Source organism: Carcharodon carcharias, chromosome 23 (genome assembly GCF_017639515.1).
Source record: "Carcharodon carcharias isolate sCarCar2 chromosome 23, sCarCar2.pri, whole genome shotgun sequence".
NCBI classification, from domain to species: Eukaryota; Metazoa; Chordata; class Chondrichthyes; order Lamniformes; family Lamnidae; genus Carcharodon; species Carcharodon carcharias.
This window is the reverse complement of record NC_054489.1, coordinates 41568488-41592938: the sequence shown is the minus strand read 5'-3', so window position 1 is coordinate 41592938 and position 24451 is coordinate 41568488. Positions and strand designations below refer to the sequence as shown.

General features: G+C 40.6%; 1 protein-coding gene across 2 annotated transcripts in view; it reads right to left on the bottom strand.

Annotated features, from left to right (window-relative positions):
• The window catches only part of gosr2 (golgi SNAP receptor complex member 2), a 76701-nt gene that overhangs the window by 27818 nt on the left and 24432 nt on the right, over positions 1-24451 (bottom strand). The window contains exons 2-5 of one of the 2 annotated variants that reach the window (XM_041173740.1): positions 21377-21441; positions 18276-18384; positions 16241-16373; positions 7496-7636 (exon numbers count right to left, since the gene is read on the bottom strand). In XM_041173740.1, the coding sequence (XP_041029674.1) occupies positions 7496-7636; positions 16241-16373; positions 18276-18384; positions 21377-21441 (448 nt within the window). The remainder of the gene's footprint in view (positions 1-7495; positions 7637-16240; positions 16374-18275; positions 18385-21376; positions 21442-24451) is intronic. The other variant, XM_041173741.1, reaches the window with a different exon arrangement.

The following is a 24451-nucleotide window of genomic DNA, read 5'->3' as shown; positions in this document are numbered from 1 at the left end:
ATAAAAAAGCAGGATATTCTTTAAAAGGTGAAAAACATGTAAGTGTTGATGTTCAAAGAGACTTGGGTGTGCACATGCAAGGAACACAAAACGTTAGCATGCAGGTGTAGCCAGCAATTAAGGCAAATGGCGTTAGCCTTTATTGCAAGGGGATTGGGGTACAAGAACGAAGAGTTATAGTTACAGTTGTATAGGGTTTTGGTGAGGCAGCACTTGGAGTACTGCGTGCAGCTTTGGTCTCTCCATTTAAGGAAGATATCCTTGCACTTTAGGCAGTATAGCAAATGTTGACTAAATTTGTCTCTGGGATGTGGGGTATGCCCTATGATGAGAGGCTGAGAAAATTGAGATTATATTCTCTGGAGTTTAAAAGAATGAGAGGTGATCTCATTGAAGCCTACAAAATTCTGAAGGGGCTTGATAGGATAGGCGGGATGGGCGCTGAGAGATTGTTTCCGCTGGTCAGGGAATCTAAAACACAGGGGCACATTCTCAGGATAAGGGGCCAATCATTTAGGACTGAGATGAGGAGAAATTGCTTCAGTCAAAGGGTTGTGACTCTTTGGAATTCTCTACCCAGAGGGTTATGGATGCTCCATCATTGAATACATTTAAGGCTGGGATAGACAGATTTTTGGTCCCTCAGGGAATTAAGGGATATGATGAGCATGCAGGAAAATGGAGCTGAAGCCCAAGATCAGCCATGATTATAATGAATGGGCAAACAGGCTCAAAGGGCTGCTCCTATTTCTTGCATTCCCACAAACAGGCAGGCATATAGAATCATAGTGACATCCTCTGTTAGAACAAGTGAGTAGAGCTACATGAGAAGCTGTTTATAACTAGTGCAGCCAGGAAGAGGAGGTTAGTGAAGGAAGGAACCTCCACTGAAGGAAGAAGTAGAAGGTCCTTGGACTGTTCCGATAGGGAACAGCCGTGCAGAGAGACAGAACATCCAAAGTAAAAAAGGGCACATTTACATCCAGGAAGCTGAAAACTACTAAAGTGGCACAGGATGTTGAAAGAGACAAGATAATGAGAGAAAGAAAATTCAGGTAAGATGATTGAGTTCTGTGGTGCCAAGAACAGGTTGTAACAATGGATTTTCAAGGCAATCCGGTATGTGGATTTTGGAAAGGAGGTAGTATTGGCTGTGTGGGATTGGCAGTCTATGAGGTTGGAGGATCTTGTCGAGGGTTGTTGGGAGTGGCGGGGGGGGGGGGGGTACATGTCGTCCAGAAAAAGGGGATGTCGTGACAGTTTGAAAGATGATGACTTGATGTTTGATGGTAGAATTATGGCTGGGAGAACTAAGAGAAAGCCTGAGAGTTGCTGTTCAGCATCCACAGGGGAGGGATTGGCTCGCCAACACAACAACTAGTCGTCATTAGAATGTTTAATGATGATATCAGGGTTGGACCAGGGAGAGGTTCAGATGGAGGTGGGCCAGAGTGAGCAAGGGGAACAAACTGAGATGGCTGACGTCATGCCAGCTGCTCTCAATCAAAAGATCAGAGAAGGTTAAGAGATCAGAGAGGGGGGGTCCAGGGTACCCACGATTCTGAAGACAGGAATGAGGACCCACTTTGCAGGGAAGGCTCCTGGCCAAAGAAGTGGGCGCGGAGGGGAAGGCATCATGCTGAGCTGAAAATTCATTGAAGTGGGATGCTAAAGCCGCATGAGGTGACGGATGAAAAGGAACAGAGTGCAAGGGCAGCTCTGAAATAACAAGTCAGTGCCACTGAAGAGAGAGGTCACAAACACGCATGTTGTGGTGCATGGCATTCAGTGTGGATCTCAAGTCGTGGTGACAGCAGTGGTCCCAAGAACGCCAAATGTCATGGGAGAGATCTGCAATCATGGGTGGATCTGAAACATGAAATTTAAGTGGGAATCTATGTGGAATAAGTCAGAGTCAGAGACAACAGCTGAGGAAAGAAGGTAAAAGGGGCAAATGGAAATCCTGTAGGATATGGCCAGCAGTTTCAGATGAGTTCAAATTTAGAGGATGGAAGCTGTGCAGGAGAACATTCAAATAGTTCAGCCTAGAAGTAACAAAAGCATGGATGGATCATCAGATCCATGTTACATAGGCAACAAAAAAGATATGGGGTGGAATTTTACACCCTGTTACAGCAGAGGCAGGACCGTAAAACACGAGGAGCCGCTCAAAAGTTCACTGACTTCAATGGGACTATAAAATCCCACTGGTGTAAAATTCTGCCCTTGGGGTTAGAATCCCAGCTAAGGGTCAAATACAACATCAATGTTGCAAATGGTCTGGGTCAGCCTCAGTAGTATTCAAGGAGAGGAATGAAGTCAGTAACCAGCACAGACCAGGTCCCATTGGCGGTCTGTGCAGTTAACTGATTTCAAAGGAGCAGCAATTAGATTTAGAGTGAGATAGTTCTAGATTCTGATCCTTGTTCAGTGACCCTGATGGAAAATGCTCATGTGTGGATATCTGGGGAGGACACCAAGTGGTTCGGGTTCCGCTTGAATAGTAGTCTTTGTAGCATGGGGCAACTATGGAACTGCACAATCACATGAGTCAGTCTCAAAACGACAGTGAAATGAACAGATGACAGGACGAGTAAACCACATTAAGACTAGAAGCTTATGTACAGCTTCAGAGAGAGGAGGTGGAACAAGCTGTACATTTATCCAAATACATCAATCAATAGAAGATTCACATTGGACAGACGTGGTTTATTTCATCATAACTGTAGTCCAGGGTCATATCACTTTTGTGGAGATATAATTAAGGTGTTGGTTAATTATTGAAAAGCTAGACTCTCGCATTAGGAACACTTTTTTAAGGAAAAAAGGAACCAGTGTTTTCACATTGACATAAATTTCAATCAATGTGCTCTCAAACTGTACAATCTTTGTTAATTTGCTACACAAAAAAATTACCAGCAGCTAGCTTTCCAAATCTTCCCAGTGTAGAGATGAAGTTATAAGGTGATATAATATTATCTTACATAAAGAGTACATTGTATCAATGTACTTTAAACTATTCACCGTTAGATCTCTAGCCTGTGGCATCTTAGATCGAAAGTGAATTTCACTCACTTTGTTTAAACTTAAGATGACTGCTCAGAACTATTTATCCAGTTTCCAGAACACAGTGAATTAGGTTATTTGTTAGAAATTGCATCCTGCAGACACTGAAGAACAAACTATGGTTCCAAAAACTGCATTTTCCTTCTCATTTACATTCCATGGGATCTTCTTAGTACTGCTTAGAAAAAATGTTTAAGAATACAAGACAATGTCATCTGTCAAAATAGTCTTATTACTTTGATCCCAATTAATAGCAGCCACATCCTTAAAGGAATTGGGGATAAAACAACAGAATCTTTTGGGGTTTGCAGTTCTGCTCAGGTGTTCGCTTAGATGCAGAAATCTTCAATGCGTCAGAACTATATTTTGCCTGGTAAAGACTACAATGTTTCACGAGACTAACTTTTCTATGCCTCAAAAGGAGAACCTAAGTGATTCTACTGCAAGTAGTATGAACTGTAATTAACTGGATAAAGGGGATAATTAACCCTTGTGAACTGTTTCTAGATGTTTTATATAAAACTGTCCAATATCGTTACCACTGTAAATGATTTAAATATGAATACCTTTGATTTTTTTTAATGATTTAGTACATGATTTTTGTTTTTACTTTTAAAGACACTGGACATAGTGGGAATCCTGTCAGAATTAATTATTTAACATAGTCTATTTTAATTCCTGAGAGACTAGAAAGTGAAAGAGAGGTCACAAATCGAAAGGCATGCAGCTTGTCAAGTTGTTTCAAGCAAGAAAACTGTGTTCAAAGTTCCAAACCTAAGTTATAAAAAAATCTGGTGCCAAGCAATAGATCAGTCAGTGTTCATTCAATAACCAAGGTAGATCTAATCTTTTCAACTGTGGAAATCCAATTATTAATTCTGAAAACGATATCAGCAGGCCAACGTGGAAGTTTGAGATGTTATCTTCCTTTTGCTTATGCATCCAAATAAAATACACTTCACACAGGAAGGAAGGAAGGCAATCACCCTGAGCCAGTCATGTGCATCTTTGTATCATTTGGCTATCAATGGCACTTGCAAAGGGCATAGAGCAGGTGCCCAGCCCATTTTCCTCAACAAATTTATGTGGCAGGGAGAACAGTTATGGAGGCTGGAAGCATTAACTTGAGGTCCTTTCCCTTTTTGATCAAGGACATAAAAAAAAAATCTTCTTCCATCCTCTTCTATTCATTGTTTTCTGTTCATCGGATTCTTTCTTTGCTTTTCAGCTCATGCCTCAGCTGATGCAAGGTTAGCATTCAGCCTTTTCCCTGCTCCATCTCACATGAGACGAAGCAATGCAACACCAGGCAAGGCTATAATAGTAACAGCTGAATTACAGGAGATAGAATTCTATTAAAACTGTAGCTTCAATTGTGTTACGTAGTCTGGCTTCTAACAAGAGAACGGGGCAAGTAAAAAAGAAAAGGCTGAATCCCACTCCTATCAATAGCCCACAGTTCAGCAGAACATGAAGAGGAAAAACAGATATACGTAGCAGTTGACCTTTAAAGGTGGCAGTTAAGAGGGAAGCATTCTCTTTCCAATTCTAGGGCTTGTGTTTGACGTCAGGGCAAAGTGTAGTAATAAATGTCTTCTCTGTCTGAGTGCCATATAGACAATCCAAACTTGGGTAGTGATAAATTACAGCCCAGTCCAGAAGTAAGATGGATATTGCACTACCACATCTTTGGCAGAAACATAGCCACAAACATGGCTGAGATACGAATAATTGAAACATTAGATTGCCTGCTGTGTATAGTCTCCATTAAATAATAAGCAACTCTCATACACTGTGAGGTCAAAGTCCTGTTTGATAGATTACATATGCTTATAGCACATACATGAAATGCCATGATGTTGCACTTGCTGTTGTTCTTCACCTTACAGAATCATATAAAGTAAACTTTGACTTGAAGCCAAACGGAAACTAATTAAATATTACCCACTCCCACAAAAAAACCTATACTGCTGCAAGGTTTTTGTGCATGGGAGATGGGTGGAGGATGAATAACATTTATAAATGATCCCAACAGGATCCATCCTTTTAAAACTGTATCCTCCACACACAATGGAAGCACACACAGGTGGCACAGATTTCAGAAGGTGGGAGTGCTAAAGATGGAGAAGGCATTAAAGCTGTCAGGCCAATCTGCCAAAGGTATCAATTAAATCACAGCAGTTACATTTCATGAACTATAAGGATTGCTTTACAAGTCTTGTATATGTCATCAATGGGAACATGATTGAGTTATGCACAGGAACAAACAAAACGATGGTCAAGTCCATCCCTCGGCTTCCTTCCCACAAAATGGCTTTATTATTTGACAAACTCGACCATTGGCTGCCTACTGACTAGTTACTTTGGGTCCTTGAGCCATGCTGAGATGATCAATGTTTCTTTGTGTGAGGCCTGAAGTTCTAGGAGTTATCTACATCATGGAAATGATATTCCAATTCTGGCTTGTGTAGTGTTGAATAAAATTATATCTTCACTCAACAATACAAGGAATTGATTCTAGGAAAAGACTTCTATGGAGCATTTTCCACCTGCAGCATTATGGCTCCGTTTCTTTTTGTAGAAACAGTATGTGGTTTCCCAAAGTGATGGAATGAGGCTAAGCTCCTACACTATGTGGGGGATACAAAATAAAGATACAATAGGTGCCTTTCTACAGTCAGGTTATACAAAAAAGTTTCATTCCAGGCAGATAATATAAAATAAATTACATGCAAAACATAGTTGAAAAACTAAGATAAAAATTCAAAACATCATGAACTGATCTTATAAAATAATCAAAGGCAGTGCTAGAAGCTTCAGGGCTAAGTAAAACAAAAATAATTTAGAAGTACAGATGAAAACAGCATGGTGTGGCACATGAATATAATGGCAATGTTAACTATATTAAATGATTGTAAGCTAAGGTTTTGCCATTTCGTTTCCATCCTGCTGTTGAGGATGGAAAAGTGTGGGAATATTCTCATCTTTCTAAAGAATGAAACTTTTACATCAGAAGTGGAGCCAAATTTGTAAATGCTACAAAATTATCCCTGAGTTTTTAGAATGTTGAATTGTAGGAAATCCACAAAGAATCACTTCACCTTATTGAGACAATGGGCATTAAACTTAGTCTATTACGCAAGAAAATCATGAACAGAATTTTTAGGTCGGCGTGCACCCAACCCACTTGAGCGTAAAATAGCACGACAAAGTCGGATCATCCCGCGCTCACGCGATATTTCTGTTGCCGCGCATGTGCACCAAAATCAGAAGCATGCCCACTGAAAATTAAGAGAGCAATTAAGCCCATTAAAGTTCCATTTGTCCCCGATTTTTCGTGGTCCGTCCAACCTTACGGTTGATGAACAGGTAAATCTGCCAGGCAGGCTTCGCATTTTTGATGAAACCTCATCCAAGGGCAGGCTGAAGTTTCCGTTATTAAAAAAAAATGTATGGACAGAATTTTCATCATGTATGTGTTCAGGTGACTGATTCTGATGCGTGAACGTTTTTTCTGGATTTTAAAATCTTTATTTATTGGTTTTAAACTCTTCAGTTCCCTGAGGCAGCTCTCTACCTTCAGAGAGCTTTCATTCCATGCTCCCTACCACCACCCATGCTTGCATCAGTGCCCGCCCTCCTCCCACCCCCACCCCGGCAATGCTGCGCATTTCAGCACACATTTCCTGCTTGCTGGCTATTAATTGGCCAGCCAGCGTGAAATCGCGGTCGGGGCCAATCGCGGGTGGAAGTCCATTCCCCGGCCGCTCCCGGGCCCACCAATTGCACCCGCACACCAACCTAAAAATCCTGCTCCATTAGTGCAAGATGTACATAGGAACATAGGACTTAGGAGCAGGAGTAGGCCATTTGGATCTTTGAGCCAAAAAAAGACACTTTGTTTATATATGAATAGTGTGGAGATAATGACCCACAAATAATTTTTCCGAAAAATCTATCTGTGATTATTACAATGAGGTTGCTTTGATCCTCTCCTTTACATCAGATAAATCCTCTACATACAAGCTCCTAAATAATGAATGCTGTATTAATTTGCAGAGTCAACAGGGTTTCAATACTGCTTTTCTAAAATGCAGTGAAATACTTCTACATTATTTTGTTGGAAATCACTGGACACAAAGGCTCTTGCTGTTTAGACTCAAGACATTGAGCTGAAAAGGTGGTGACCACCATAAAATTAAAAAATTCCAGTAGATTTATACCACCAGTCAGGAATGGGAGTAGGATGGAACAACCTAACGGGATCTTACCAGCCCGTTGGTTTATCTTTCCTCTCAAATTGGTAATCTTATTCAATAAAAATGCTATAAAAATATTGTGTTAAAAGTCAGTGAAAGGTAATTCAACACAAAAAGGTTACAAATAACAGGGTCCTTTTAAAGATCCTGCACGTTTTGTTTTGTCCCACCTTGAGAGTCATCCGCTGATCCCGCAGTCCAGTTAGAATAGAGGACCCGCTCCCCAGGAGATCATCCATTCCTTTGTGTGCATTGATTATAGAAGTGTTAAACTGCAAGGACTCGTCTACTGCTATTGATGTGTCAGCATCCTGCACAAAAAATGGGAGGTCCTCATTACCTGCTCCGATTCCTCTCAGTATCAATATAAAATAAAGTTTACACGGTACAGTTCAGTACTTTTTTTTTTAAACATTCAATTATTAGGGCGATTTTGTTTACAGGTTGTCCTCAATCTTTATTGGGGTATCATATTTATTTTTTCAAAAATGGATTGTGGAAATAATAATTTGATTAAAATGTAAATGAATTGTCAAACAATATGAAAACACAAGACCTGTACTGTTATTATAAATTGAGGTAATTATTATCTACTTGATTCATATCATTATGCTGCTGTCCAGGATCAAAGAAGAGCACATCTCTAATCATTCACTGAATTTGTTCATATGAAAGTGCACGTGAGATGTTTAATTCCGCATTTGCACCAGAACTATAGTATTGGTGTGAACCAGTTTTGGATTTGATTGAGACTCTCTGCTTCTCTCAGGTCAAAGTTAGATCAGGATTTATATTGCAACTTAGCATTAGTGTGAAGTGCAAACAATCAAACCAAATCTATAGTTGTAGTGACTAGGCTTCATTAAATGAATTTCAACGTGTTTCAACTTACTAATGCAGTCAGTTGGTCATCTATGCAAAACAGACTGAACACCCAATCTGCACCGAGTTAGTTCTCAATCAGGACAGTGGGCAAGGATAACAAGACTGGTTACACTGTTTGTGGCTTTGGGGGTAGGGATGGTGGTGGAGGTTGGAGCATGAGAATTCTTGTTTGCTGTCGGTAATTACTTCTGGAAATTCATGCTTGTGGGCAAAGGGTGGTATCAGGCTCAAGGCTGAACTGCACATCAACAATTAAATATCTAGATTCACATGATGAATGGTCACTCAGACAAGACACAATAGACACCAGATATCCATTGGAACAGTACCCCTGCAATGAGTCAACTTCTCAAAAGGGGGGAAAGGGAGTGAATTGGTGGGAAAAATGGTTGCAAAACATAGGGAAAGACCTGCTGTGAAAACCAAACTGTACAGTTTGTTGGAGGAACGAACTATAACCAATACTTTGATTTGCACGGTCTCTCCCAATATGGAGACATTTCAAAGGGCTGAGGTATATGATAAAGAACATAAATGTTACAATGCTTTCAGATACTCCTGCCAGCATAAGGTAAAACGACTTGGATTCTGGTTTATGAAGGGCAGGTGTTTGGCCAAAGAGCATTTCTTCACATGACCATGATCAATATCTGGGACAAGAAGGGTGGTGGGGTAAAATAGACTCCTTTAAGAAACTGAGGTTTTAATGGAAGTTTAACAAGGTCTGTACTCTGAAAGGATAAGATCAAATAGGTTGAAGGGCCTTCTGCATCCAAACCTATTGGTGATTATGCTCCGCCTTATTTAGTAAAATGTTGCATTCCTCAACATTTCATCTTACTTTGTAAATTACCTTTTAGCTTTATAATTGGTGTGCAACGTTGCAAAATTTAAAGCCTCTCAAATGCTCCTATCTAAAGGGAAAGCAATTATTATTACACAACATGAATGTTCTGTTATTTTACCACCAGATTACTATACATCATTCACTTAAATTCAAAGAATATAGATATGCAAAACTTTATTATACTACTGCATTGGGAGATCAAGCAGGACGATCTGCATTTCACACTTAGATTCTGATTTCCCTTCTACGTTTTTATGCAAGGTTCTTTTATCACCTAATATCTCATGAAATGAATATTAGGTCAACAGATATAACTGTTGTTCTGTAACCACACAGGAAACACTCATAGGTCTTGTTTCTAATGCTACAACTCAATTCACGACCGAATGCCTCCTCCAGCTACAGAGACAACCAGCAACACCCCGATTGCACGAAGATAAATGGGAATCTGAATTTTCTAGTTCTCAATTTTTAAAAAAACCTCTAATGTCAGGTTATCTTTTGCAAAAGATAACAGTAAACAGCTTCAACAACTTAGTCAATAACAAACATTGTATGGTCCTATTGCTTGTGCAGTAGAAAGCATCAGCCTGCATGTGCTACCCACTGATTTGATTCTGTTGCCAAAGTAATCAAAAACTAATGGGTCCCAAGTGTTTAAATACAAGTTAAACATAACAGGCTGTCAAAATAACCATCATTAACAATTGCATCTAAACTGTGAAGAGCTTGAACTTGTGCCTGGAAAGGCAAGGCGCAAATACCACCAATGAGAAGGAACACCAGCCACTCAAGTGTAAAGGAAGCATTCCCAACCAATATTTGCTTATTAGTGACGACCTATAAACTGATATACAAAACAATTACAGAATTCGCCCACCAACTTGGAGCTGTTCCGAGATAAACAAAAACTACTATTTTTTCTACAACTAGATGCCAGTACTTGCACAGTTTTTACCAGCAGCACTTAGCTGTCAAATCCCCCAGCTACTCCAAGCTCCCCTGTTTGCATCTTAATCCTCACCTTTGATGCAGGGAGAAGCTTATGGATTCCTGTCTTCAGAACAGACTATTCATGTAATTGTGCCATCTGCTTTTGCTCACTCCTGACCACAGCTCTGACTCCACACTTCTCCCCAGTCTCTCATCACCAAGCTTTCATCAGACTTCTCTCTTCTATGAGAGTACTACCTGCTCTCTTGAGTGTCCCCAACCCAGCTGCTAATCACTCAGCTAATTTTTCTTAATCCACTAACTGCTGTTTATGGCATTGTTCCTCTACCAAAGCTAATGTCGTTATTCTCCTGTTTAAAAAAAGCCTACCCTGGAGCACTCAGTTCAGTCTGACGGCTGCCTCATTTGGCAAGTGTTATTGCCATGGAATTTCCCACCCATCTTCCTGTCATTCTTCATTAGACTCTCCTCACCATGTCTTCTACCCCAACCACAATGCAGAGAACAATATAGTCCAAGGAGTCAATGGCATCCTTTGTGATTGTGTCAGTGGATTTTAAACCCTCAACCTTTCCACAGCTTTTTGTGGCATTGAATCATTCTACCTTCACCATCACCTATCTCCAGCATTGTGTCAGTAAATAGAGGCATATTCTGTTTGCTGGTTCACTGGATGCCTTCTCCAATAGGATGCCCTGTGGCGGTTCTATTTTCACCTGTCCAAACAGCAATCAAACCAGCTCCAAAGGCACATCCTTCAACGTTCACATGGTCAGCTCCGACAAACTACCTCTCAACATCACCACCCAAAGGCACAATGCAGAAATCCAACTTTACTTTTCTGTGTATGCTCTCAACTGCACAAACTTTACTGACAATTGCTTGCTCAGCATCAAGTCACGATGAACCAGAATTTTCTTCAGCTGAAGACTGAAAAAACAGGTGCCATTCTTTGTAGGCTTCACCTAAAATGTTACATCTTAACCATGATCTTAACCATCTCAGAGAACCCAATTCTCAGCTATTTATTCAGGCTGAGTCTAATGGCACACAATCTCAGCACCCTGCAAAGCTTCAAGTTCCATATCAACAACAACTTGTCTTTATGCAGCACCTTTAACAGTGCAAAGCTTCGTAAGGCACTAAACAGGGGCCTTATCAAACACTAAGCCACATAAGGTGAGAGAAAGCATGACCAAAAGATTGATCAAAGAGGAAAAAGGTTAAGAAGCAGTGTCTTAAAGGAAAGATATAGATTGGAAGGAGGCTTTAGGAGGCAATTCCAGGAAATACAAGTTTAAGGTTTCATCAGCTGAAGGCATGGCCATCAATATTGAAGCTATTAAAATTGGAAACTCGCAAGAGGCCAGAATTGAAGGAAGGCAGAGATCAGAGTATTTCATGGTCATGGGAGTTGAAAACAAGGAGGAGGAGTTTTAAAATTGTGATATTGTGAGGTCAGAAGTCATTGTAGATTAGTGAGTACAAGGGTGGTGAGTGAACAGAGCTTGGTGCAAGTTAGGATACACACAGCAGTTTCAAATGATCTCTTTATGGAGAGTAGAAGATGGCAGGTCAACCAGGAGAGCACTAGGATAGCCAAGTCTAAAAGTAACAAAGGCATGAATGAGGATTTCAGCTGCAGATGCATCTAGATAGGGGTAGACACAGGTAATATTATGCAGGTGAAGTAGATGGTCTTAGCGACGGAGCAGAAGTGGCCAGGCATCCAGGCGTATCTTGGAATGTCTTCTTTCACCTTTGCAATAATTCCTACCTTCTCCACTATTTTAGTGTCACTCCCACCGAAACTTGATCCACACCTCCAAGTCCAATGTTTCTAAAGCTCTTGTCAGATACCCAAACTTTCATTTCCACATTGATCTCATTGTAGTACAGAATTCTCCCTATAGCTACATTTTTTAATCTCAACCCATCGATGTAGTCTGCAGCTTCCATTCTTCCCAGTTGGATATACTCTTCACCCAGTCATCCTGTTCTAAACATGTACACAGCAGCTTGGGAAGCACCTACACCCATTTTAGAAAGTAGCTGCGGGTCATATATAACAAGCACAACAGATTTCACAGCAAGGGTGAGGTGATGGTCAGCCAAACCAAATATAACATGTGGTAAAGGCCCCTTGTAAAGAATATTTCTCATGCACTTTGAAGAAATAACAGAACTTCTACAATCAGACTAGTCTACTTGTCACATTTTCTGCACAACTGCAATTCTTCATGTGTCCTGTTTCATTCAGAAGGCACAGACATCACACTGCATCATAACTTCCTGTAAAGCAGCAGCAACTCTGGTGAATTAAGTTTTTCTGAATTTATTTCAGGCATAGTTGACTATAGCATGACATTTTCTTCTGTCCCCTCAACTAAGAATTGACCAAACTCCCCCAATAAGGCCCAAAGCTTTAAGTAACTTGGAGACCTAAAGCTGCAGTACCCATACTGTCCTATGATCTTAAATGAATAGCATAGCAATCTAAAGCAGTCATTTTTGCTTCCTTAGAAAAATCATAAAAGTAGTGGCCTTTAGGACATGATCTGCTTCAGAACAAGCCATAATCTGAAATGCATTGCTCAGATCTGCGGTACTGCAGTTATAGCAACCTCAGTCCAAGCAGGCAGGCCAACAGGAGACTGGATCTTAAGCAATATCCCAAAATTAGTTCCAAAGAGGAGTCATATTGGACTTGAAATGTTAACTCTGTTTCTCTATCCACAAATGTGCCAGATCTGCTGAGTTTTTCCAGCGCTTCTTGTTCTTATTTCAGATCTCCAGCATCCACAATATTTTGCTTCTATTTTACCCTAAAACTAGTGTCTTTATGTGCTAATAAAGTTCAATTGGTCAACCAGGTATTTCATCTGACAAGCATAGGATGCAGGATTTGGGGAAAAATATATTCATGGGACAGTTTCAAAATAAGGCGCAGGTCACTTAGGACTGAGATGAGAAGGAATTTCTTCACTCAGAGGGTGGTGAATCTTTGGAATTGCCTGCCCCAGAGAACTGTGGAGGCTCCGTTGAGGGGTTTGTTCAACACAGAGATCAATAAATTTCTACATATTAAAAGCATCAAGGAATACAGGGATAGTGCAGGAAAACGGTGTTGAAGTAGAAGATTAGCCATGATCTCACTGAATGGAAGTGGACTCAAAGGGCTGAATGGCCTACTCCTGATCCTATTTCTTATGTTCTTATGTCCTTATGTGGAAGTGAAATATTACTTTTCAAATTCTCACATTAAAGTAGACTTAAACCACCATAATCTTTCTCCAGCACTGCAATGCTCTCCTTAGCCAATACCGCCACCCCTCCTCCTTTTCTATCTTTTCTAAACACCTTGTACCCGAGAATATTTAACACCCGGTTCTGCCCTTCCTTGAGCCAGGTTTCTGTCATCATAACATCATATTTTCACATAGCAATCTGCGCCTGTAACTCCCCAATCTTATTTACTATACTTCGTGCATTCACATACATGCATAGTAACCCTGATTTAGATTTTGTTACTTTCTCTCTTTCCCCAACTTCTCCTATTAATTTACTATTCTTTATACTAGTGCTATCTGTCCCTCCCAGTATTTTGTGCACCCTGGTATTCCTCTCTAATATTCTCTCCTGGTTCCCATACCCCTGCCTACTTAGTTTAAAGCCCTCCCAACAGCACTAGCAAAACAGCCCGCAAGAAACTCAGTCCCAGCTCTCTTCAGGTGCAACCCGTCCGGCTCGTACAGGTGCCATCTTCCCCACAGCCAGCCCCAGTGTCCCAGGAATCTAAAGCTCTCCCTCCTGCACCATCTTTCCAGCCATGCATTCATCTGTCTTATCCTCCTATTTCTGTACTCACTGGCATGTGGCACTGTGAGTAATCTGGAGATTACTACATTTGAGGTCTTGCTTGCTAATTTTCTACCTAGCTCCCTAAATTCTGATTGTAGGACCAAATCCCGTTTCCGACCTAAGTCATTGGAACCAATGCGGACCACGACTTCTGGGTGTCATCCTTAACCTGGGCACAGGGAGGCAACATAACATCCTGGAGTCACGTCTATAGCCACAGAAACGTCCGTCTACTTCCCTAACCAATGAAGCCGAGCTGCTTGTGGTGCAACAAACTTGGCTCTGACTACACTCCTCTGTGGAGCCAGCTTCCAAAACAGAAAACCGATTTGTGAGCGGGACCCTAGGGGGTTCCTGCAGTACCTGCCTACTTCTTTTGGACTGCCTGCTGGTCACCCATTCTCTCTCTGTCTCCAGGCCCTTAAGCTGCAGTGTGACCACCTCTCTGAACATGTTATCCACATAGCTCTCAGCCTCACGGATGCGCCACAGTGAATCCAGTCGCCGCTCGAGCTCTGAAGCCCAGAGCTCAAGTTTCTGCAGCTGGCAGCACTTCTGCACAGGTGGTCATCTAGGACACTGGTAGCATCCATGACTTTGCACATATTACAGGACACGCATTCCACTCGACTCAGCTGCCCTGCCATGTCTTAATTCTACTTCCCTTAGGTTAACTTTATTCTACTTTGGATTACTGATATTACAATATTATATTGGCCCTAAAATGTCCTTATTCCTGGCGCTTCTCAGTTAAATCCAAGTATAGCAACTTGCTGAAAAATATTACACTTTTCCAATTTACTCACCAGGTCCTACTCTCTCACTTCTTTCTGAGGAAAGGTAGAAAAGGGAAGGAGCACCTCCTCACCAAACTTCCTCAGTCACCAAACTCCAACTGAGCACTTTACTGCAGCCCAAAACAGCACTCCAATGCTGATAACCAGATATCAATTGATAACTGATCAATATGATAACCAAATATTATTTTTTTCCAATATTACTTCTGTTGGATTGTTAATAAACAGGAACCAAGGATTAAAGCAAAGGGCAACAGGGTCACAAAAATTGTGAATTCCTGACTTTAGCCTCGACTAAATAAAAATACCATCATAATGAAAGTTACTTGAAGGAAAATACTTTAACAAGAGTTTCTTAGCTTCCTTACAAAGCAATTCAGAAATGACAAGGTTTGTGCGTTATTACCACCATTGCAACATTATAGCAAACTACAACTTTCTACTGGAAGGCAAAGCAGCCTGGATTTCTTCTCCGTTATTTCCGCCATCATCAAATACATCTTCCTCTGCCCTCATCAGTCACCCCCAACACTTCCTTGCTTCCTTACAGCAGTTCTCCATGCAAGGGTAAGAGATGCAATGCTGTACCTGCCCTTTTGCAGCCTCACTTTTCACCATCATAGGCCTCAAACACTCCTTCCAAGTGAAACAGTGATTTACTTACATCTCTTTCAATTAGTATACTGTACTTGCTGCTCTATATTCGGAAGACTGAATGCAGACTGGGTGACTACTTTGTGGAACACCTCTATTCAGTCTGCATGCATGACCCTGAACTTCTTGGCGCTTGTCATTTTTCAATTCTCCACCTTGCTCCCACTTAGATCTTCCTTTTCCTGGTCTGCTACAGTATTCCAATGAAGCTCAACATAAGCTCAGTAACAGGACTTCATCTTTTGACTGGGCATTTTAAAGCCTTCTGGACTCAACACTAAGTTCAATAATGATCATTGATCATAGTGCCTGCCCCCGTTTTGTTTAGCTTTTTTTTGCTGGTTCAGCTCTTCTCTTGTTTCTTTCTTAATCCTGTTACTTTGCATTTGGATGCCTGCTATCTTGCCACTCACACCTTATCTAGACACTCCTTTTGTTTCTTTATTTATCCCATCAACATTCCCTTTGGCTTTTTAATCATGAAGCCCTTCATCATTTAATATGTCCTGCCCTCGGCCCAAAACAAACATTCCCTTTTGCTCTTCTTCCACACCTCCCCCTTTCACTTGCTCAAAGCACTTCTAACTTTCCTCAGTTCTGACAAATGGTCACAAACATGAAATGTTAACTCTATTTCTCTCCACTGATGAGTATTTCCAGTATTTTCTGTTTTTATTTCAGATTTCCAGCATCCGTAGTATTTTGCCCTTGTCCTGGGTTTCTCCTCCCTTACTCTGGTTGACCACCAGACCTCTGCATTGTGCCTCTGTGTATGGAGACATTACAGACATTGACCCTAATCCCACCATTCCACAAGGCCGAGCATTAGCTTTCTTTTAATGTACTATGTTTCAGCAACCAGTCTCACCAATGCTTTAAAAAGTGTGCAAGGTTAAATAGTGTCAATAATTCCTTACATTGGTTGTGAACGTGCGAGACAACAGTTCCTCTCGCTCTCGATCCTGTTGTTCACGGGTATAGCGGCGGTGCTGAAAGTTCTTCAGAGCTGTTTGCAGGTGCTGGCAGTCGTATTTCAGTTGGTCCACTCGGCTAGAGGAAAGAAAGTGAGGGTCGAATGCCAAATTTTTAAAAATACAAGCTAATAAGTTTCAGTGCAAAAACTAAATATGGTAGGCCCTGTCCTAAGGAGAGTGCTGATCCCAAATATTTTACAACCCATTGAGGGCAGATGAACAAACATGAAGTGGTTATGATAAAGTAGTTGCTTTTGTATAACACCTTTCACAACCTAAGGATATCCCAAGATACTTCAAAATCAATCATTTCTGAAGTGCATTCACTGCAGTTTCGTAGGCAAATACAGGAGCCAATTTGCCTATAGCAGTCCACAAACTGAAAGCAGTAACCTTTTCCCAAGAGAAAAAAACTTGTTGCTACCTTTAATTTTTTTTAAATTATGTAGCTTAATAGAGCTATTGATGTGCATGCCTCTAAGGCTAGTGCCCTATGCAAGTTTGCTTATCCAGATGCACAATGGCTCACTCTCTTAGAAATCTCTTTATCATTAGGAGAGAATGGGAGGGATAAAGAAACAGAAAAGAGAAAGAAGAAAAAAGAAAGAAAAGTAACAACCTGCATTTATATCATGCCCTTTATGTGCTCAGAACATTCAAAAATATTTAGTCCATTCCAGGGTTACCCTAGTTTAGTGTCAAGGTGCACCAGAAACGACTATGCATTGATGCAAACATTGTAACATAACTGCAGCCCAAAAACAAACTTATTACAGCCCAATCATACTTCTAAAAGATAACCTTCAGGGACCAAGACATCATTCAAGTCATTCGTTTCTTCATATCACCAACTCTTCTTTGGATTTACAAGCTGAACTTTTCTCTTTGGTTTCTTATTTCAGCCATGGCAATCTGTCTTGCGTTATGCTGCCCAAATTGCTAATGACAGTTTTTATTTTCAGTAAGGGGAAATGTCATTGCAAGTGCACACTGCCCACTCCTCACTTCATTCAAAGGATGTATGACTGGGGCCCAGGGAGAAGAAGCAAAACATATGGTTTGTGAAATAACTAGTCCCTTGGTTATAGTTATTTGGTGGCATAAATCTGGTGCACCTTAAGTGTCCTCCAGGTCCAAATTTCTTATTTCAGAAAGTGTTGTACAGCCTCAATACAACAGTCATTGGGGGTTGGTGGGGTGGGAGTGAGGTGGAGGGGAGTGGAGGAGGGGGGGCAGAAAAATGAATTGTTGAATTCACAATTACACCAGCCCCAGATGTGCTGCACAATCTGACAAAGCAACATCGTACTGTGCCCTTCTGAATCATGCAACCTGGGAGGTGATTTAACTTTGCAGTATACTGAAGCCTAGAGATGTGATGGTTTAATTTGTTCTGGTTTTGATCAGTTTAAAAAACTTATGCTTGTGGACTGGGGAGTAGATCTGGGTTGAGTTCAGAACCAGAATGATCGCTAATATAAGCACAAGTGAAGTACTGGAATCCTAGATTTTAATCAGAACTCATGGCACAAAAACTAGGATGCAATTTCCCAAGTCCGTTAGCAGATAAAGACAAAGTTCTCTTGACCATAGCTAAGTGCTTAAAAATTAACAAAAGGGGAATAATTTAATGGAAAGAACAACATCGCTATGGGATTTACAATCCTTTAACTCAGGGGAGCAATCAGAAACACTAGGTTAAAATGGTTTACAGAGACATCTGTTCTGGGTCCCAATGTGTTTCATATTAAGTTTCATATATTAAAAGTATATATTTTAAGTATACTACAACTATCCTGTTACACTGGATTTGGGCACTGCCTTGGAATTTCCTGAGCAATGAAAAACTGCACAAACTCTCACTGCTTCACCTAGTTTGTTTAAACCTAGGTTTTTTGTGCAACATTCAACATTTATCTCAATAAATAAGCCTGCAAAGGAGTATAATGATGAACATTAAAATGGCAATCACACTTACAGTTTGGCATTCTGCCGTCTGTTTGGAGGCTCTTTGCTGGTCAGTATTTCAAGTCGCTCCAGACTGCTGAAAATCTGATCTATTCTGGCTTGGATTTCATTTTCCACCACTAAAGTTGTAACAGAATTGTCAGATCATTAAAACAATCGGAGTAATAGGTGAACTGCACAAGTTCCTCAAGCCATACTTTAGACACCTAAAGCACCAACTCATCTGTATATCAACACTGTGCATTTATAGTGTCAGCCATGGGTCAATGGTAATGTTCTCACCAGAATCAGAAGATTGTGGGTTCCAGTCCCACTCCAGGAACTCGAGCACAAAAATCAAGGCACATGCTCAGCGTAGCACAGAGTGCTGATGTCTTTCAGATGAGACGTTAACTGAGACACCTCTGCTCTCTGAGGTTGATGTTAAAGGTGCCAGGCACTATTTTGAAGAAGAGCAGTAGAGTTATCTCCTGTGTCTTGGCCAATAATTCTCTCTTAACGAGCATCACAAAAACAGATTATCTGATCATTGTCACATTGGTTAGGAGCTTGTTGCACACAAATTGGCTGCTACCTCTCCTAGGTTACAACAGTAGGAAGAAAAATACTGAAAAAAAATTAATGAAAATACTTTACAGCCAATTGGGACATCCTGAGGTAGTGAAAGGTTCCATGTTAATGCAAATCTCTTTCTTTTCTGTGAATACCCACAAGGTCTGCTATGGAATAGCAAGACACTCTGGACTGGCCCTTTAAAATATGAAAAACCATGGTGAGAGAGGCATTCTATGAACTTTAAATCCTCAATTATGCAAACTCCAATTAAGAGAATATCAGGATGCTTCCCTAATGGCTCAGTTGGTAACTTGCAGCTAAGGCGTGCAGCTCACGAGGCTCAATTCCAGTCTGCTGAGTTGAACTGATTTAACCTGGGGTGGCAGTAAGGGATACTACAAACTGGCCCTAGTGTCCTAGGTGAACAAGAAGGGGAAAAACAATCAGCCAGGGCTCCTGCTCACTGCTTTACAATTCCTGCTAAAAAAAAGTACATTGGGCTAGGACAAGATCTGGCTCCATGTCCAGCGCAGCATAGTCTGGGAGTGATTACATAGGGAAAAAACAAAAGGGTGACCATTGCTGGATTAACTGGACATGAGCAGGAATTAGCAACTTCAGGAGGCAGCAGAGTAGGATAAAATAAACCAAGCAGAAATAGAAAGTTTGTAGCCACAAGCCACGGAGGTGGCCATTCTGAACAAAATCAAAAAATTCTGCTTTTCTTCAAAATACACAATCCTTTAAAAGGGTTTTGCTCTATAGGCAAGAAATGGGTTCCCATTTTTCTGGTTTCCTGGGGGTGAATGGACATACTGCAACATAGGGCTGCCAACAGCAATGCCATGTGGCAAACGTTCTGCAAATTTAAAGTGTCTTTCTCTAACATATTATCTAGAAATTCTGCCACCATGTAAATACGTGTATTATTTGAAATTATTTACTGAATAATTTTACCCGCAGCTGTCCTAATGTTTTAGCACTACATGCTGCAAGGTATTGACTAAATATATACTGGAATATTGGCCAGTGGCAACGCAATGGAAGCACAAACCTCTATCAGGGCAGTTTGTGAATCAGGATTCCCCGTAGCAAACTTTCTTTATCCAGATTATGGTAAAATACCACTTTTGGAACTGGTGGTCATAAATTACTACTGTGTTTATCCAAGTGATGTGCTGGGCATTGAAGTCAGCCTTTCACCTCTGGAAGCTATTTTTAGGACCAACCCAGACTTCAGCCCTGGAAACCTTACCTGAAATGAGTGTAGATATTCTGAACAGCTTCCAGTGTCCTCAAGTCTATTATGTGTAATAGTCCATATTCACTGGAAATACCAGCCTTCCTCAGTAAGGATAAATGGAAATATCATATTGGTACATTAGGTGCCACTTTTCTGAGCTTGGGTTACAGTGGCACATTAGACTAAGAGCACTGATCATAATTTATATTGAATCTACCCAGCATCAGGCCCAGAAGTACTTGCACATTTAGAAAAGTGTAGAAGTGATATCCTCACCTTGATGTGGACAAAAATTTCACCCTTCAAATAAAAAACACATTAGGACCCCCTTCAAATCCATTTAGTGAATCAGGAACTGAGGTAAAGAAGTTCCAGTGACATCATGGGACCTTGCACAAAGCCCCACAGAGCACAGGCACCTTGGACCAACATCAGAGCAGTCCCACTTCATAGACAAGTCATAACAAACTATTTATTTTGTGAAAAAAAAAGTTAAAGGCAGCGACTGTGATCTGTCTGGCTTTCCCATCGTCAGTATGAACAAAACAAGACATATGAGTTGAGCCAAGCCAAAGCTCAGCTCTTGAACTATAGGCACACTGAACAATGGGAAGTAGCCAATTGCAAGAAAATAACCTAATAACATTTCCCCTTGCCATACAACCAATACAAAACATATTGCAAAAAATCATGTGCTGGCTTTGCTTGAAAGCAAAGCTAGTTTTGTTTGTTACTTATCTAGGCCAACTTGATAAAGGCAAGTAGTTCTACTATATAGAGAAGAATGAATACTTAAGAGTTGTAATAAGGAAACAAGCACACAGCTAAGCTGTTTATGAAGGAGATAACAGGATTGTCAACACCATATTTCTATCAATTGTAGAGTTTAAGAGAATAATTCCCCTCCCTTGCCCACCACCCCACCCACTGCACCTGGGCTGGCAGGAGGTTAATGTACGGGGTGATTAACAACTGGTGTAATCCCAGCAAGATCTATATGAACTGATCTACTGTTCATCACGACAGAAGTAATACAAGTAATAGGTGAGCTCAAAGTTACAATGGATAAACTATGGCTTTGTGGTACGCTGGAAAAATTTGAAACCTTTATGTAGAATGACTTTGAGAAAAAACAGTAAAGTCCCTCTACAAGGCATGGGTTATACCACTAAGATGATGATGTAATAAGCCACCCACCAGGACTGAAAACAATGTCATTATTTCTTTTGGCAAAGCTTTGTGCCCACGTCACCTACTCCCCTGCCTTGGCACCAGGCTAGCTCTGTTTACATATCTTAATTATGAATACTTACAGTGAATAGATTGTGCGTCCGCCTTCTCCAGCTGCCCCATGTGGGTCTGCACCTCATGGATCTGCCTGTGAGGAGAGGCAGAAGGAAATGGGTGGATTAGCGTCTATCTACAAACATGGGCAGGGCCCATCAGAGGAAAGAGAATTTTTTTTCTGTACAAGGGCTCCCTATCAGCGCTTGGAAAAACATGACAAAAGTACGAGGAGTGGCTCCATTTTCACAGAGATAGATGGCAGAGATAGAGGAAGACTGGAAATATGTGATGAATTGCTGGATCTTCCTGTATGGAACATACCTATAATCAGTAGCTGCAAATCCTAGGTCACTGTGAAAACAGGCTGGTTAACAGGGTTAGGGAAAGTGCTATTTCACAAGTAGGTACTGCTGGCAGTCACAGGGGAAAAAAAGACAGTCAGTAACCTTTAACGGAAAAGACCAAGTTAGTAACTGAACCCACCTTCGCAAATGAGTGTTACAAAGTAATTTCAGCACAGAAACTGGCCATGCAGTCCAGCAGTTCCATAATCGGTGTTTATGCTCCTCACAAGCCTCCTCCCACCTGTCTTCATCCAACCCACATCAAAATATCCGTCTATTTTTTCTTCCTTGTTTCTTATCCAGATTTCCCTGAATGCTTCTATGATATTCGCCTCAAATACTCCTTGTGGTAGTGAGTTCCACGTTTTAACCACTCTCAAGCAAAATTATAGCTGCAAAAATCATGTTTATTTCCAGTGAAGCATATACACCAATTCTACAATCATACATATGAATGTCACACAAGGGCACTGTAGATAAATGTACCATTCTTGACCCATACAGCGGTTAGAATGCGGGGCTTGATACCACAGTAACTAAGATACGTATTATTTAAAGGAAAGCTGGACACACAAGGGAGAAAGGAATAGAAAATTATGCTGACAGGATTGGATGACGTGAGCCAACAGTTGGCTCGTGTGGAGCATTAATACCGGCATGGACCAGTTGGGCTGAAGAACTTACAGCCTAGAAGCAGGCCTATGTAATTTGATGAAAATGCTTTATGTTATGAGGCACTGGACCAAAAAGACCTAAAAGGTTCTAGTTAGATCAAATTCTAATGGGTTCCAATTAACGTGACCTCAGTCAGAGTATTACAGTCGGCTTCAATGTCACCAGTTAAAGTCATCCGTGATGGATCCAAAGCAGAATACTGACACCTATCATTGACGACCAACAGTTAATGATAGCAAGCAGGCAAAGGGAACCAAATGTTAAAATTAATATTTTAATATGCTGACAACAGAGTGCAGAGTGCTGTTTAATTTAATCCTCTTTGTGCTGGGTTCAATAATTTGCTCCTGACCAAATGCTGCAGTTTCACCACCATGCACTGTTCCAAAAAGTTTTTTTTTGAAAACATAAATATTTTAAAATGAGATCAGAATTGAGTGAAATGCACGTTGATCAAAATTCTTTCAAAGTATTTGATATTTGAAAGTGTGCCACAAGCACAGTTTAAGGGAGTCATTTAATCTACAGAAATCACCGGTGTTAACATAAAGAAAAATATAACTCAAAAGAAACTGAACAAAGCAGAAAGTTAAACAGAACTTTGGCCCTTGATAAAGACTCAGTAGAAACTGTAACTTTTCTCTTTAAAAGCATTCCGTAAGACAACCTCCGTTTTCCCCATTATTTCCAGTGCTACCTTACCTCCTTTTGGAGGTGTGCTGAGCTTGCCTATCACAATCATTCATGTGATAGTAACTATATTTCCACTGGGCAGGCACAACTTATACCATGTTCAAACAGTTGATGAAATGGCGTATTATTAATTTAGATATAAAGAGATTCAGCTCACCAAGCCTGATCTAAACACAGATCTTACTCTGACAGAGAAATTAAATATTTAGATTTTTTTTAAACAAATAATTGTGGAAGTGAAAACAGGGGCATGCTAGAGGGAAATATGGAACAATTGTTGGATTGCTGCAGAAAAGTAATTTACAGCACGGACATGACAGGCAGAACGGCCTCCTGTGATGCAGAATTTTCTATGTCCCTATGTATTCTTTCACAGGTGTCGAATCTTCAGATAGCAAAGAATTGAAGCACTGATGCAGTCTTCACAATGAAAAGCTAGCTCAAACAGAGCATATTGCTATAGTGTACGATAATCAGGGACCAAAATTCTTTAAAAGAAAAAGGTGTCTTCAGAAGAAGAGATTTTAATTTTTTTTAAAAATTGACATTGCCAGGCCATTCAGGGCTTCTTGACTGGCTAAAATGATTAAGGCCTTGTGGTTAATCCATATAGTGAAGCAGACGTGGTGTACTAGTATTGCCACTGCACTAGTAATCTGGGCTAATGCTCTGGGGACAAAGGTTCAAATCCTATCATGGTAGTTGGTGGAGTTTTAAACTGAGTTAATTAATAAATCTGCAATGAAAACTAATCTCAGTTAAGCTATCATCGAATGTCATAAAAACCCATTTGGTTCACTAATGTCCTTTAGGGAAGGAAATCTGCCGTCCTTAACTGATCTGCTCTACATGTGGCTCCAGACCTACAGCAATGTGGTTAACTCTAAACTTTAACTGCCATTTGCAAAGGCCTAGCAAGCCACTTAGTTGTACTAAAATGCTACATAAAATTTGAACCAGATGGACTGCAGTGATTCAAAAAGGTGGCTCACCACCACCTTTCTCAAGGGCAGATAGGGATGGGCAACAAATGCTACCCTTTCGTGTGCCACCTACATTCCATGCAAGAATAAGTAACAAGAAAGTTCACTTTTTTGTTGAACCTTGATATGTTACACAGGTTTTTGTGATATGTTATTCCATGGCAGTTGCTGTACATACCTCTCTGATTCACCGAGAATTTCTGATAAAGAGATTACCAAGCTTTTGATTATATTCAAGCAAGCTACTCCACATGGCATGTATAATTTTATATCATCCACAGGTTATTTACAAGCTCATAGGATGGAGGTTGGATTAATTTTCAGAATCATACAGCACAGGAGGCTATTTGTCCCCTTGTGTCTGTGCCAGCTCTTTCAAAGAGCTATCCAATTAGTTTTATACTCC